Raw genomic sequence first — 16,851 nt, 5'->3', positions numbered from 1 at the left:
ACAGAATGTCTCATATTCTCTCACGTTTCTACTCTGCGCTTCTCGAGGAGCTGGCATGAGCGTTTAGCAGACATTACACTATGACAACCAGTTCTAGCTATTGTGAGTCAACAGATCTGTGAGGTATCTCAAGGACACAGAGAAGTGACAAACTTCAGAGATAGGAAACAGTGAAAGTAGTTTCTCTCCAAAGTGGTTGTGGTTCATTTATTCTCCACAAGGGGTCAGCAGATATATATATATATATATATATATATATATAAAATGTTTCTCTGAACAAGCTGTACCTCTGGCAAGGCCACAGAGACTCTGGCTGTGGTTTATTTCTGTTCACTGAATTGATTCATCACAGTTAAATTTGTACATTTAATGAGAAAGTCTCACATAAAACATCTTTTTAAAAGATAAATGCTCCAAATGCATCCTCAGCATACTTGCTTCCATTTTTGCCCTTAATGTTCATATTATTTAACCAAGAAAAAAAAGAAGAACATTTGACAATAATAACAAACTCACACAGTCTCTGTAACCATGACAGCCAATCTTCAGAGTCAAAATCACTTGAAATGACAATTTAAATTATTACTCTGTACTATCTGCAGTGTGTTTCATAACAGCAGTGTTTCACTGATTTTGGATGTATCATTTCTGGAGTGAAGGGAACATTAATTGTCTCTGGTAGAAGGAGGAAGCCAAACAGATCCTCATTAGGGAATACTTTATCTTTCCCCGACAAAGATGTATGTCCATGTCTGTGGTGCGCACGAGCTCCCTCCCATTTCTGAGAAAACTCACTTTGTACTCGGAACCACAAGCTCTGTTTTTTCTTTCTTAGAAGCGCGCAGTATATCACATCCAAAGTGATGAATGTTGTATTGAGACTATTATTCATTTTTCTTTATACTGCAGTGTCAAATTAATATCTACCACTCACTGGCAACTCAATAGGAATACAAAAGGTTTTAGATTTAGAATCTGATTGAATCCAAGCCTCGGTTCCTAACTTTTTTTTCTTGCCTATCTTAGTATGTAAGATTTTATCTGCCGTCCATCTCCCTTTCTCTCTCTATCAGTCTTTTCTCTCTCTCTCTCTCTCTCTCTCTCTCGCAGATACTTTAGAAAAATGCAAATGACTGACGCGGGTATCAGCACTTCACATTCACATTCCTTCATCCATTTTATCCAAATCTTACATAAAAGGGACAGACAATAGCCAGCAAAAGAAAATCTCTCTCCGTCTTTCGCTCGGTCTCTCCTCTTCCCTCGTCTTGCTGTCTCTACAGATTCAGTTTGGTGAGAGAATGTCAAGCCAAGTCCTAGAAAAAGCCTCTAAATGTTTCATGCTCTTTCATCACGGGGATGCTGCTAAAGACACGCGTGTTTTTCCTAACACAGAATGCATCTGTGCTGTGCTGTGTGTGTTCTCCTTAGCCATGCAACAAAAGGAATGAAACCAGAGGCACATAAACATGATGTCCATCATGCCTGCAGGTTATTCTGGCTGGTGCATTTTACATTGATTTACCTTTACTGCTACAGTGATCCTCGTCCTCTTAATTGTGCTGAAGACAGCTGCAGAGAAGCAATCAATTGGTTTGCAATTGTTCCTAGTCAGATGGAAACACAGAATAGGCCTACAGGGTGCTCTCACGATGCTTTCACACGAACTGAGGGGCCAAGATGTGTTTGAAGGCAGTTCAAAGCTTTAGTGTCACAGTGTTATTTGTTGATTGTTGTCATTTGTGTTCATTGGGGCTGTACTTTCACTTCCATCACATGAATCCATCTGTTGTGTCACTGTGTGGATCTTCAGTTTTGCCTGAATGTGTGTGTTTCCCGCTCATACTCTGTGTGTTGGACCCTGTTGCGGTTGATCCTTTAAGCCAGACTTAATATGCTCTTTGAGTGGCCACTGTTTTCTTTACAAAACAAAATGTGTGCTCCTATCTCTTTGATAGGCCTATAAGCTGTGAGGGCAAGAATGCCATGTAGTATAAGCCAAAGCTGATTAAGAATCAACTCTGTATGCAGTTTGCAGTTTCATGCAGCCTTCTCACATTTTCAAACTGCTTTGCAACTTCGGATTTGAAGTGTAATTAAAAGAGACAATTGTGAGATGAGTCGCCCCAGTTTGAACGCGCACATAATCCAAAAGGACTCGCGTGCACGCGCACCCATTTCTCAAAGGGAAGAAGAAGAAAAAACACCCAGCCCCTCCCCCTTTTTAAGTTTACATTTTGCAATACAAATTCCAGTATTCGCAAATTTTCGAGATTGGGATCATTCATTTGTCCCGTGCAACTCCTGGGAATTACTAATACTAACCTCAATCACGTATGATTGCGTTAAAAGAGTTGGAGAGGGAGACAAGGGGTGAGAGAGACAGAGAGGGAAATCGAGAGAGAGAGGGAGGGAGGGAGGGAGAGAGAGAGAAGCTGTGGACCGCCACCATTCACTCGCACATACACACACAGTATTCATTCGGGACTCGCTGGAAATAATGCTTAGGTCACTTTATTATTTGTGAGCTACAATGAAAAGCACTCCGGCGTGTGTTCGCCTCAACTAATTGTTGCTTTTCAGACGGGAATCTCTCCCTGCGGGTTTAAATTACATCTCTGCAGCATCCTTGCAGAGTAGCCTCTGCTCGCCGATTCCATTTTTTCCCCGACTGCATTTAAGCGGTGCCATCGACGGAACCGGAGACTGGTTCACATACACGGGCTCCTACACCGCATCCTGGACCGACAGCGGACTTCTCTTTGAGCATGGAGTAAAAAGATCATTACGGAAAGAAAAAGTTAGTAGTCTTCTCCACGCACGAGCAGTGCCCCTGGGTTTGGGTTTAATGCTTATCGAAAGGCGTCAGGAACCCAGAGGGTAGGCTGGTGTGCGGATGAGGAAAACGATGTCGTGCTCGTCAGCCGCGGCGCTGTTCACCTGGAATACCTGAAGCGCTTTCTCCTATGGCACGCAGCAGCATCAACTTAGAAACACTGTTGCATGTTTTCATGTCTGATATCTGGGCCCTTGTGGCCTAACCCTTAGATATTTTATATAAGATCGGTTGCTGTTGATTGAAAAGCCCGAGTGTCGAAGCAAAACTCGCAGCAGCTGATCATATTTATAGATATATATCTAAATATACTCTACTGTCCCCACAAGAGGATGCTGCCCGAAGCGCAATGATGCCCTGGACTCGAAGGATTTTCGTGATCAGTATGACATTTAGTTAAAAACAACCCAACAAACTCGTGGACCTAAGGACACAATCAACGTTCTTATTTTTATTTCCGCCACACGCCAATTACCTACAGTGAGATCCGACATCTGCCGAAGTAGACTTTCCGTTTTCAGATTCGGTTCGGGGAGATGGCCGCGATCGCCAGCTCCCTGATCCGGCAGAAACGCCAGGCGAGGGAATCCAACAGCGACCGGGTCTCGACTTCGAAACGTCGCCCCAGCCCCAGCAAAGACCCCCGCTCTCTCTGCGAGAGGCATTTCTTGGGGGTCTTCAGCAAAGTCCGTTTCTGCAGCGGCAAGAAAAGACCCGTTCGGCGGCGACCAGGTCAGTGCCGTAGATTTTTTTTTTTGTTCTTGTTGCTTTTTTCTTTAAACTGATGTGTGTTACGTCTGTGTATGGAAGCGGTTTCCCCCAACCTCCCCCCACCACCACCACCACGCGCCACCCCGCCCCTCTTTGAAGCAGCAGAGGCATTATACTGCAGTCAAGGGCTTCAATCTGAACCGGAGGAGAAGGTAGATTTTCTCCGCGGTGCGAAAAAGAAAGAAAAAAGAATCCACCTGTTCCATGAGGTCTTCTTGTTGTCTGTCTATCCCACCGCAACCCTCCCCCACATACCGAGCGGTACCGGCCAGAATGCACGGTGGATGATCTACATGCCGTGACGTTACCAGTTTATGCATCGTGATAGTGCTCTGATCAGAATAATAAATTAACCCCTGAGCAAAAATTCTTCCCCAGCCAAAGCTCGAGCGGGATTTGATTCAAAAGCAATACAATAAATCTAAGCCTCTGATTTTTTATTTCCCCCCACACATAATAATCCCCAGCCCGACCCCCCAATTACACAATTGCAACTTGAATAGCTATATGGAAGAAAAAGAAGAAACCTGCTTTAAAATGGCCCAAATTCAATATTAATGCAGGTTGGGGGTAAGGAGCGGAGATAAGTTGCACTGCAGTGCACCAAGGCTCTTTTCAGATTAAATGTTTTAATGGTAAATGTTTATTGCTTATTGCAGAGAGGGAGCTTTACTGCAGTGAAGGGAGGTATAGCTTTAGTGATTAAGAGCTGCCCTGGCTGTATTGATATACAAAGACTCAGGTACTACTACAATTCACGTAAATTCACGTAACCTTCTCTCTCTTTTTTTTAAACAATTCGAAATGTTTCTGTCCTGGTGCACAGATAACAAGCCAAGAGTGCAAGTCACCTCCCCCTCCTCACTATCCAGATAGTTCTGGTTTGTGATGAGCGACAGTAAGATCCATTCAGTGTCCCAACAGACAGATGAGGAGTGAGACAGACGGGCAGTCAGGCATCAATATTTAAGGCAGAAAGGGAGAAAAACGGAGACAGTCACCCAGCCTGCCAGACAGACAGCTTTAAAACCATGTAGTCTTACAGCTTCCACAGACAATCCAACCTCATTGTCAAAACTGCAGCAAATTACTTGATTAAAAACATAACCAGACAGCCAAAGCAGTCAGTCCTCCAGACACTAACGGGCAGGTAGGTAACTCCTTCCACATGGCCAGTTACAAAGCAGACAGACAGACGGGGAGGCAGACGGATGCTGTATGTCCTCTAATTGATTATCCATATATTTCCACTGATGTGTTGCCATATATTTGCTTATAAACAACCGATACACTGGAGAATTTATGAATTCTGCCTGTTTAAAAGCCTGTTGTTTTTCCTTCTATTCCCCCACCCCCACCCCCCCACCTCGTAAGATGCACCCTCGAAACCTCCACAGGTGTCCCATAAGGGCTGCAGGCTAGGTCAGTAGCTCAGCCTCCATCCGTGTGTGCTGTGTTTCTTCTCGTCTCCACCCCATCTCGCGCCCATGTCGACTTCCCCCTCGGCCAGGGAGGGGTGGGGAGGGACAGAGAGGGAGGGAGGGTGGGAGGGACCTGGGGCTTCAACACCTGTCTGACAGCCGGCGACCCTCTCCCTTGCTGACTTTCTTCTTCTCCCCCCTTCATCTCTCCTTCCTGTGTGGCTTTCTTGGACTTTTAAAGCTTCATTTCTGACCTGTTTCTAGCTAAAACTCTCCTATAGCCAGCCGTCTGTTGCTCCTCTGTCTCCTCTCCCTGCCTCTTCTCATTTCGTTTCTGCCCCATTCTCTTTGTCAGTCAGTGTCGGATCAGTCTCTATCCTCGCTCCCCGTCTTGTGTCTGTACTACTGTGTAAATGTTCTAGAGGTTTTTTTTCTTTTAATTGTAGTGTATATTGGTGTATATGGATATGATGTGTTCCTCCCTGTGAAGCGTTATAGAGCAGGTGATCATTCACCATTTCATGGTCATGACGCCATTTGTCAACGTACCTAAATGTTTTTGTCCTTCTGTATTGGTATGAAGTAAATCTGTTGATGTTCTAGTGGCCCGTGCACTCACAGGGTGGCCTTAAGCTTGTTGCAGCTGAAAGACGCACAAACACACGTTGGAAACACTGGAGTTTATCTGGAAGTCTGTTCATGCCTGCACACACACATGCACACACATATGCGCACGCACACACACACACACACATGCTGGCTCTGTAAATGATTGGAAGCGATGAGGCGTTGGCAGTTGCTCAGGCCTGTGCTGAGGCCTTAATTCATGGAAGTGTCTTTATCACATGTGATTTACTGATGTGGCCACTCCCATGTGCTTACACGCACACACACGCACACACACACACACACACACACACACACACACACATACAAGCACATGCTACATTCTCTACATTACCCTCCCATGATGGATGATGAAGGGCCTGTCCCAGGAATTGATGCCGCTAACCCACAGGTAGGTGAGATGGGGAAGTGACAGTTAGGATGATGTACAGAGGAACGGACAGCAACTCACACTCGCTGGGGAGTCCTTCTTCGAGCCCTCTTCTCCACATTTTGTCTTCTGAAAAATAAACATAACTAGAGTTTATGCAACAGTAATTATTGCAGTGATCAGCTTTCAAGTAAGGACCTTAACATCTGTCAGTGCTTTTTGAAGTCTGATCAAAAACCATCCTTCTGTCCTGATAGCAAGCTTGAAAAAATGTTTCTTCTGCTAATTCATTTGGGACTTTTTGGGCCTGGTTGGACTAAAATGAATTGCACGTCCTCCAAGAATTTTTATGACCTTGGTGGACAGTCAAGCTTCTTTATTCCAGTCACATACACTATTTATCAGAATGTTTGTGCCTGCAAAGCAAGGATTTCATTAAATGAATGTTTATTTAGGTGCACAAGGAGAAACTAAGTACCAATTAAATTGTGACAAAACGCATAATTTGTTCCTTTTGTGAGACAGACTGAACTGAGGATTAGTCATCTTTAGTATCTATTTGTTTTTCCCAGACTTTACACAAAACAGCGCATTACTGTGCATATACCATGACTGTATATATACTCATTGCATGATCATATCTTTTATTTTACCTGCTTTAAAAATAGTTTTATTTTATTCTTAATCATCAGGATATAATGATGTCATCTGACTTGGACTTCTTGCTTTTGCACAAAATCAAACAAGAGAAGCATGTTTTTTTTTTCTCAGATAAAAACTGCTTTCCGCACATCAGCTTTTACTCAGCGTTGCCTGAGGCTGAGAGGCTTTTTTTTTTGCCCTCAGCTAATCCTCGCTTCCACCTGCTCCACCTGAAGAGAGGAGCACTTTGAGCAGCACTTTGGCCACGCGCCAGAAGTCATACCCTCCAAAGTTGGAGGTCGAAACAGGGCTATCTTACTGGGAAACAAAAAAATAAAATAAAATGAAACCTCCTCCAGAACTTCCTTTCTGTTTCCTTTCAGGAAATAAATAACAAGGAAATCATTTGGAGCACAGCATAGAAATGTGCCTGTTCAAAAGAGTGATTTCATAAAAAATGTCAGTCATATTATTTCTAAAATGCATGGTTGCTTCATACCAAAGAAAGTACTGGCATGTCAGTGTGCATTAAATGTGATTTTAAAAGGATGTTGAAAGGTAAACCACTGTGGGAAGGTAACAATATTATTATTGGTTTTCTGTTAACGTGTTGCCTTGTAAAGGCTTTCCTGTCAAACAGCTACTTAACCTTTTATGGGCTCATGTGCTGCATCAGGTGATTCACAGCAAATTGTCCTTTATAGTGTTATTGATATTAGTGATGCAATATATATATTATTGAAATTGTTAAATGTGTAGTGCTTTTTGTGGGCAATTGTGGAAGCTGGATTGTGCCACAGGAATAATAAGAGTTCCTTTAAAATGGCTTATTACAATTGAATAGATACACAAGTCATAAAGTGAACAGTGAACCATCGTTAACCTTTTAGAGACTTTAAATACGACAAAAGAAATAAACTGTAAATGTTTTTAAGTAGAGTAAGTCTATAATTGTTCTGCTGATACGCTCCATCCTCCACAGCCAGCTTTTAATTAATCATGCACTACATTTTATGATTGTGAAACACTTCTTTTGGATGATTTTTTTTCTGAGTGTTAGCTGAAAGCAGAGGTATCAGCTAAATTGTGCTTTTTGCTCACCATTATGAGACTGTTGTTCTGACATATTCTTGGTGGGGACGGGGCTGGGGCCGACGGGTGTGTGTGTGTGTGTGCGTGTTACGTGTGTGTGTGTGTGTGTGCACGTTCCAGAGCCACAGCTGAAAGGCATCGTGACACGACTGTTCAGCCAGCAGGGCTTCTACCTGCAGATGCAGCCAGATGGAACCATCGACGGCAGCAAGGACGAGAACAGCGACAACAGTGAGTGGAGCATTTTGGAAGCCACAGCTTCCAGTGTAAAACATTTAATGGCCACGAGTCGGTTATATAATAGATTGCTGCCTTTATACGCTTTAGCATTTTTAATTCTTATATAACTCGTGCTATTTGGGTGACCTAAAGCACTCTAAAATTAATTTATGACACCCTCGCTAAATTGGATTATCTTGATTAAAAAACAGATTTTAAAGGCAAGAAATACCCCAGAGCCGAATGCCCTCTTTTCTGCATATGATTATGTAATAATATGCACATAAATGTGCCAAAATCTGCTCAAATGTTTTATGTATTCCAAGCCTGTTTTCTCAAAAATGACGTAGTCTCTGAATATCATATTTATCTGGTAACTATAATTAATTTGCTATAGTAAAAACAATTCTGGTATCCCCACCAGGTCCCTACTAGGTAAACCATTTCTACTGTGTACACTTCATGATTGAAAGTGTCACATTGTTTTGATTGATACGGCTCCAAAGCACATGTGACCATCACATCAAAATTTCCTTCCTGGAAAAAGCCATTGCTAGAAGTGGTTGTAGGCCCATAGCTTCACTCCATGCCACAAGAACCTCCCCTGCAATATTTCACTGCAATCGACTTTCCATAGTGAACTACCAGTGAATAAATAGTCTCTGGGGTATACCCCATCCACCTCCACAAGAACAGAAAGGAGTGCAAAATCAGCCGTGTCTGTAGAGAGTCTCTTATATTAAAACTTGTAGCTTTTTGTTAAGAGTTTCCTATAAAGGATCAAGGAATAGACAGCACATATGTCAGGGGGGAACAACCGTCAAAGCTATAATGATGACACTCCCAGTCTGGAGTGAGGCCAATACAGGAAACCAACCATGACTTTTCTTCTTCTTCTCCTGCCTTACTTACAGAAAACCGCAGCCACAGCTGCTGGACCAGGGCAGTTATGTGCTGAAATGAATGTTTCACTCCTCCATTGTTGTTGCTGTATATTTTAAGAGGAGATAGATCTTTAATGAGAACCACTTAGGGCATAAAGTGAGGGTCTTCAGGACAAAACGGATTACTGCATAAGGGGGATGGGAAGGAAAGTGAGAAACATTCACATATAATGCATTTCATGTGTTTAGCTTGAGCAAACAGCTGGGTTTTTTTTGTTGTTTCTTTTGAAGGTTTCCATTGTGTCTTAAAGGTTTTAGCTGGTTGAGGGTTTAGCTGAATGTGAGGATTTCCCCACCTTTAGGTAATCCTCTAGTTAAGCAGTCCCCCAGGCCCAGGGATGGAGGAATGCAGTGAATAATTCAGCCACAGCAAACTAAAAATACCACCTTCTCCGTTTGTACCCAATGAATAATTCTCTATATTAGATGCCTCAAGCATACAGACTGTCTAAAGTAAGACACACAGAGGGAAGAGGCGAGCAGGAGGTGCCACTAGAGGAGTTCAAAGTGTAGAATAGAGGAGAAGATGGAGACAGTAAGAGGAAGAGAAAGGGGAAGAATAATCGCTGTCAGAAAAAGAGAAAGGAGATTTTGTATTCAGGTCTTGCACTGAGCCATTGATCTCTTAGCTGGATTATTAGAATAATAGATTATCCTCCATCCTTCAACTACGACATCCTCTGACCCGCCTCATCCACAGCTTTAGCTGATAGAATACAGCAATTTATTTTCAGGGGGTGCTTCAGTGGAACCGATGGTAGTGAGGAGCATGATGGCGCCTGAATAATAGCAGTGACCTGTGCCCAGAGTGCACTTGGTTTCCATTTTCATTTTTATCAATTGCTTCATTTCAGCGCGGAACGGGAAGCGGTGAAACGAGGACACCGCTGAACAGGAAACAGTTTTAGTGACAAAAAGGAGGAAAATGATGATAAAAAATGAGAAAATAATGGAATTTCTTCTTTAATCATGCCTCTCTCATTTTTAAATAGCTCGATTTTATTATGGGTTTGGCAAATTGTGCAAAGTGCTCGACTGAGTACATCACAAAGTTGCTGCCTTCAGGCTCAGTATACAGTTACAAGTATGGAAAATTGCTTTAGTGGTAAGCATGACTGGCTGGAAGCTGTATGCTTAACTAACAGCGAGGGCTTAGGAACACCGTTCAATTAATTACCATCCATGTTCAAATTTGAACAGTTATTAATTTGATTGTCATAAGTTGATCGCCTGCAGTAATTATCTGCACACTCTGAAGCTCTAGAAAGATACTGCTGGTTATGAGACACCTGCGGTTTCAGGCAGTCACGCTTCATCTATCTCTGATGCTCCGGGTTTGATGGATGGAATGAGGATAGACTTCCTTATTACCTGAAGACCCATACGCTAATTTCAAGTGCTTTCAGTTTCCAGCTGGAGTGTGGAGAAAAAAAAAAAGCTCTATATAATTGCAAATGTGACAGTGTATACCTGGATTTCTCTCTGGATTTGGAGATATGCCCTTGGCATTTGAAATTTGGCTAAGTTTCTTTCTGAAACTTTTCCTGCAGGGTTTATTTCCTGCTGTGCTAGTATTCCTCACATGAAATTCACTTGCCTGAGTCTAGCCGCTGCAGGATTTCTTGTAGTCGATTACTGCTCTTCTGGAAGACTTGGCATTTTGAGGATTTTCCTTTATTGAGTTGTTTGAACCTATTTTGTCTGGCCCTTTGACGATAACAGATCCCTGGAAAATCGCTTAACTCTTCCTGCGCCAGCCCGGCCTCTCTTTTTTCAGTGAGAGATAGGATTGAGGTGATTAAGGAGGAGGAATCAGCGTGAGAATAGTCATCAGGTAGTTATGGAATCAATCAAATGCTGGTGCTGGGGTAAAAAAAAAAAAGCGAGGCATTTAGATGATAACTGAATGACAGCTTCTGTCAGCTCTCAAATTTTTTGGCAGGCAAATGAGAGCAGGGATTGTGGATCGTAATTATAACATAATAGTGTAGTAGTGGGCCATATTTTATGTCTCTTTTCCTCCCACTATTCAAGCAAGGCCGAACTGTTGATGGTGCCTCTGACAGACACTGCCAGACATCGACGAGACAAACGCAGCAGCTATGAAAGGCTAATGGAAAGAGGAGTGAGGGAGCATACAGAGGAGGTAAAGAAATGACAGAATAAAAAGCAGGGAACAGATGGAAAAATAGCTGAGAAGTCTTAGAAAATCAAACTGAAGGGGCTGAAGTACCCATTCTGTCTGGCCTCAAGGGTATATGTCCCTGCATAGCGGCCAGCAGGTATCACGCGCACCACTGGCCCCGAGGTCAGGTTTAAACCATTGGCAGCACGTCGATATTTATTGAGTGAAATTGAATCTGTTCAGAGGACAGACCTGTGTTGGCCCGATGCCTTTTTTTCCCCCTGCCAGCCTTTTCTGGTAGTCCCCATTGACACTTGCAGAACAATCACTCCAACATCACGGGGAGTTCACAGTACGCAAAGCACGCCCTCACCAAACCAACGCCCTTGATGGTTCAGTCCGCTCAGGAGATTCAGTAGCATTTGCCTGCAGCAGTTTAGTGATTGATGGGGTCTTAAATCAAAACACAATTTCGGTTGTTTGCTATCACAGATTTATGTCTACGCTATTTTATTGACGCTCGTCTCACTGCTTTAAAGATTATGCTGCATACTTTCAGGTACGGATCAGCGTTCAGTAATCACCGAGTCAAAAGCAGGTTTTCAGATTACAGTGGAATATGATCAAAATGAACGCTGATGACTTAAAACCTGAACATTTGTGCCTGGACATACTAGCTGCTCTCATAGTAAGCCTCATTTCTACCGGTATGGCAGCTTATCAATTCCTTTCTGACTGGCAGTGCCAGTTACAATTTCTCATATTGGAGCTGCTGCAAACAGAGTCACATATGTGTGCATAAATAGTACATAGTTGCTTTCATTTTGCAAAATCTAAGCCATCCAGGAGACTTGAATTCAACTAGATGTACAAAGAATCACAGGATGCTTTGTGATTCTTTGTGCAGTTACCTCAGCTAGATGTCATTAAAAAAGTTTTGGATTCCTGCTGTTATGCGTCACTGTGCATCAGATGCATCAGAGTTCCCTTTGTCTATGTCCTGCACTGTTCACTTTACTGCTGACAGACAGCCAAAGAACAGAGATCAGAGGGTGCTGTGTCTACAAGAGTTAAGTGAAAACTCAATTGTCCTATTCTGTCCTTTGTGTCTGATGTCTCTCTTTCGTCTCTACCTCTTTGTAACTGTTTCTCCTCCACTCTGTCTGCTCTGCAGCCCTGTTTAATCTTATTCCTGTGGGTCTGAGAGTGGTGGCCATCCAGGGGGTGAAGAGTGGCTTTTACATTGCCATGAATGGCGAGGGCATGCTCTACAGCTCGGTAAGACGCGACTCCTCGCTCCAGTCACGCCGCCATGTCGCGCATGTTTGAGCGGTGCCAGCATGCGTATTTCTTCATTAACACGTGTTGTGTTTTGTTCTGTTTGTTGTCTGTTTTAATATCCCATTGCTGCAAAGACTCAGCCCTGCCAATCCCTTTCATCTCTGCTAAATTTAAGAGCTCTTCAGATGTGCCTTTGTGTTGCTGTGCAGCACTTATCTCTCCCAACCCCTCCCCATCCTTTGTTGCACCTCACATGCTTTGCATTTAATTTGATATTAAGTTCAGTGCTCAGTGAAGTGCTCTCAGTTTGTTTTGTATGAGAAAAAAAATGTAGAGTAATCTTAACATATTAACAGAAAGACTCTGGGGTAAACGTTACAAACGTAAATGTGTAGAATATATGCACCGGGGGTTGGGGGGTCTCCAGCCAAAAGACGTGGCTGCTGCATTGAAGATCAAGACATGCATGTCTTAGGAAAATGAGCTGCAGAGGGAGCGTGTTTGTAAGACAGCGAGAAAGAGCTGCAATACATATCCCAGTTGGGATGGTTATATAACCTCTAGTCTTAGCAGAGGATAGTGCTACTGAAGAAAGAAGCCGATGGGAGGGCTGCATCACTCCCAAACCTCTGCTGAGGGACTTGGCGATTGCTGTGTGATTGCCAGACAGCCATGATAAATGACTGGCGAGAGCTGGAATTCACAGACTGCCCATCAAACTTTTTCTCTCTTAAAATACTCATAAAATACTTGAAGGACACAGTGACGCCTGTGTCTGCTAACTTGCAGCTTACATTTATTGATAAGGGCGCCGCTTTACTGTTAGGGTGACAAGGGGAAAAGTTTGAGTTGAGAAGATGAATGGTGGACGCGATGTCTTTTTTTTGGTTGTTTTTTTTTTTTTAAATGTGCTCTTGAATAACTGAAAAATTAGCTCAATTTACCATCGTTATTTCAGAATGACAAGCAGTTTTTACTCAGTACAACTTGAACACAACTCAGTGCCTAGACAGATGTATGAGGCACTCACAAGTTCAGAGAAGGACATACAGTAAATGCGCATGGTTTTATGACTCACCCAGTAGACAGATTCATTCATAACCAAAGGCTCATAAACAAGTGCACATCTCTCAGTCCTACTGTGAAGCTTATAATAATCCTCCTCCCACCTATCTATGTCTAATTAAAGTTTAATCCTGCCCAGACAGCAATCTTTTAATTTATCAAATTGACTCAAGTTGGGGATGCTGAATGACCCCCACACAAACCCGCTCTTTATAAAATCATCATTTGTGTCAGAGTACTTTATTATTATTAATTACAAACCATTTAGTACTTCGGTGTCAAGAGGCAGCTTTTGGTGTAACAAACATTTGTCTTTACATATCATCATTTTATCCACATTTTTTTTGGATGCAGGCTCAACTCTTTGAGCCTTCTAAAACAGCTAGAGTGATTTTTAATTAGAGGTTAGGATGTTTCTGCTGTAGCAGTCGAAGGACCGTTTTAATCAAAGCCACAAACTAAATGCATTTTCTAGCCATGTGGAAGGGGTCCGGTTCCTCAGATGTGAAGCATGGACGATTAGCATTGGTTATTTCCTTACCAATGCCTATAAGCCTATAAGCCTTGGAGGGGCTCATAAAAAGATTAAATTAACATGCAAACTACATAAAAGCAAATATAGCCTCTGTTGTTTACCAGTACAGGTTATGTATGCAGATAAATAATAAAGTGTTGCAGGAATGCCATTATGGGGAGCATTTCTGTTCTTTATTCATGCATTTATGAGAGCTTTCTTGGTGCAACCACGGCCATAAAGTAAGTCCTTCATTCATTCCTCATTCTTAGTCACATTTACTTTTATTATTATTTGTCTGGGTCTTCATTGTTTTTCCCAGCCATCCTCGCTTATTCACTCTTGTTCCCGTCCTCCTGTCCTCTCTAAGATGAGCCTTCCATTTTACTATTTTGACTCCACCAACTATAAAGTTTGTCACTGCTTGTTTTGTTGTCTTATTTTGCCTTCCTTACATCTGAGAGCAGAGATACATAGCTCTCTCCCGTGAACCCCCTTGGGAGATAATTACTGAGGGATATCCTCCTACTTCTCTAACACTGCCTCCCTTTTACTTTTTTCCTTCCTGCTTCTTTGCGCTGTCTTGTTAGTGAGAGAACGCGACAACCCTTTCTTCTGTTGTTGTTTGAGATGCTTCTGAGAAATTGCACTGCACCCTTGAGGACCTTTTCTGTCAGTCTTTTATCTGGGTGTCAGGTATCATTTTTTTAGTACTATCACTGCTGATCAGTTAAGTCGTTACATATATGCTGCCTGGTTTTTCTTGCTTGCAGAGCTCGCTGATGAGGATTGGAAGCTGATGTAGCTGAGGGTGAGCTGGGTGATGGTGCTTATGTGGAGTGTTTAGTGATAAAGTGCATGGGGGCTGAACATCTACAATGAAGAGTTCCCTTCCATTATTTATAACACTCAATATGACCTACTTTGCTGCACAACAGTAACCACTGCTACCGTCTACAGTATCTATCTATCTAAATATGTTAATTTATGTTGCAAAAAAATTGTAAATCGCACACTGTTTTGTTTTTAGATAAATGGCTCAATAGAAAATTGACGAAGGTTTGGTAGTTTGTCATTCTACTTGATTACTTTATGAGCTAAACTGGTGCTTCTGTGTGTGCAAACAATGTAGCTGCTCATGGTGTTGAATCTATGCTAATGCCATGTACAGCCATTCCCCCCCCCCCCCAAAAGGTAAAAAACGTAGGTGCGATTTAATTGCAGACAATCAAACACATCATCTGTGGAGAAAATTGAGAAAAGACAAAAAAATAACACCTTGCTTCAAAGTGACTGACTCCAGAGTCAGACAGAGGAAAATAAGATAAGCATGGAGGGAGGGAAAATTAGAAAAAAGTGAGAAAGAGAGTTTTCAGTTTAAGTAACGGCTAGACGATCCCAGACCTAAATCTCTCCAAGAATAATAATAAGCTCCCCGGGAGTTCCATGGCAGCGCTGGGATTGTCACAGGGCCCAGATCTCTCAGTTACACCAGTGTCTCAAGCCCATGTTTAAATTGAGGTCCTCGCCGTATCCTCCACATCTTTATCCAAATTCAAAAGATGTCTGTCGGCAGCTGCTCCTTAAAGCAGAGCCAGAGAGTTGCCTCCCTCCTGTGATGGAGCCAGCAGCTGATTTAGATTCAGGATGCATTCAGCTCAGTTCTTTTGGCAACCCAGTTTGGCAATCCATTACATCTTGTTCTCATTCTTCGAGTTTCATTTTACATTCCATACATTGGCACTCACACCTTTCATAAGCCCCAAACACACACGTTACCTCACACTTATCTGGACAGAGGTGCAGAACCACCAGAGGTGGTGATTGGTATGAGGTTGTTTTGCTGGTTTTGCAGCTGCTATTAAAGTTAAGATAACCCAAAATCTAGATAAACATGATGTGAGTAACACTATCATGTCCAAAAAATCAAGGATGATGTGAAAATAGCAGCATTGGTCTTTAAAGTTCTCTGTGGAGTTTTTGAAGACTTCAGCGATAGAGGGTTTTTTTTTCTTTATTTTTCTATGATTTTCTATAAGAAGGTCACAATTTGGTTATTTTGAGGTAACACACAAGCGCACATTTAAAACTTTTTCAAAGGTTGTTGGCTGTCTTTTGCTCAATTCTCTGTCAAGGTGATCCCACATTGCTTCAGGAATGTTAAAGTCCAGCTTCCGGGCCTCCTTCTATTCATTTTTACTGTATTGGCAGTGTGTTTGGAATCATTGTTTAAAACTAAAGCAGTTTCCAATCAGATTCTTTTCAGATGGTGTTGCATTGTCGGTCAAAATTTGACAGTTCTTTTCTGTGTTTATAATTCCACCAATTTTAACAAGCACCACCCAAAACCACAGATCACAGATTGGCTGTAGACACTCACTGGTGTACTTCTCTTTTGACCTTCTCCATGCATATTGATGCTGATTTGGTATACCTTAGCCTTTTGTTACTGTTTTCTGTGAGAAGCTTCTTGACAGCCACCTTTCCATCGAGACCACCTCTGATGAGGCTTTGACAAACAGTAGATGGATCAACTGACAGGCCAGATGCATCTCAATTCCTGTGTCAGGTCTTTCATGGATTTTCCCCCAATTTCTTAAGGACATCACATTCATTGTTCAAGACTGCTTTAAAAAAGTTGCTAGGAAGTCTGGCTCCTTGGAAGCAAAATATAACGAAATGAGTGGTAATTCAATGCTGTAGTGCTACATTTATACCTTGTGCAAAGCAGGAATTGCAAACTCAAAAGGGTATTGGTGCGTTATTGTCCTTTCAAAAATCAGTTTGATGTTTGTTTCTGTCAAAACAGATGATAAGCTTTTATATTAAAAAAGAAAAAAAATGTTGTGAAAATATGCAGAAACAGCCAAAATATTTGCATTCAGTTAGCAGTTTTGCTGTGTTTATTCACAGCGTCTCAGGTGAAGCTTTTTTTTTATCAATC

The 16,851-nt window shown here is 42.3% G+C and overlaps 1 protein-coding gene across 5 annotated transcripts in view; it reads left to right on the top strand.

Annotated features, from left to right (window-relative positions):
* Window positions 1-16,851, top strand: part of fgf12a (fibroblast growth factor 12a) — a 34,232-nt gene that overhangs the window by 10,736 nt on the left and 6,645 nt on the right. For 2 of the 5 annotated variants that reach the window (XM_084911615.1, XM_084911614.1), the window contains exons 2-3: window positions 7,880-7,990; window positions 12,222-12,325. In XM_084911615.1, the coding sequence (XP_084767741.1) occupies window positions 7,880-7,990; window positions 12,222-12,325 (215 nt within the window). Of the gene's footprint in view, window positions 1-2,421; window positions 3,569-4,981; window positions 5,030-7,879; window positions 7,991-12,221; window positions 12,326-16,851 lie in introns of those variants that run through there. The other 3 variants (XM_084911611.1, XM_084911613.1, XM_084911612.1) reach the window with 3 other exon arrangements.

Source organism: Perissodus microlepis, chromosome 18 (genome assembly GCF_051167445.1).
Source record: "Perissodus microlepis isolate ML-2025 ecotype Zambia chromosome 18, ASM5116744v1, whole genome shotgun sequence".
Lineage (NCBI taxonomy): Eukaryota > Metazoa > Chordata > Actinopteri > Cichliformes > Cichlidae > Perissodus > Perissodus microlepis.
Note: the sequence above shows the minus strand (reverse complement) of the source record. Positions and strands in the feature narration are given on the sequence as shown.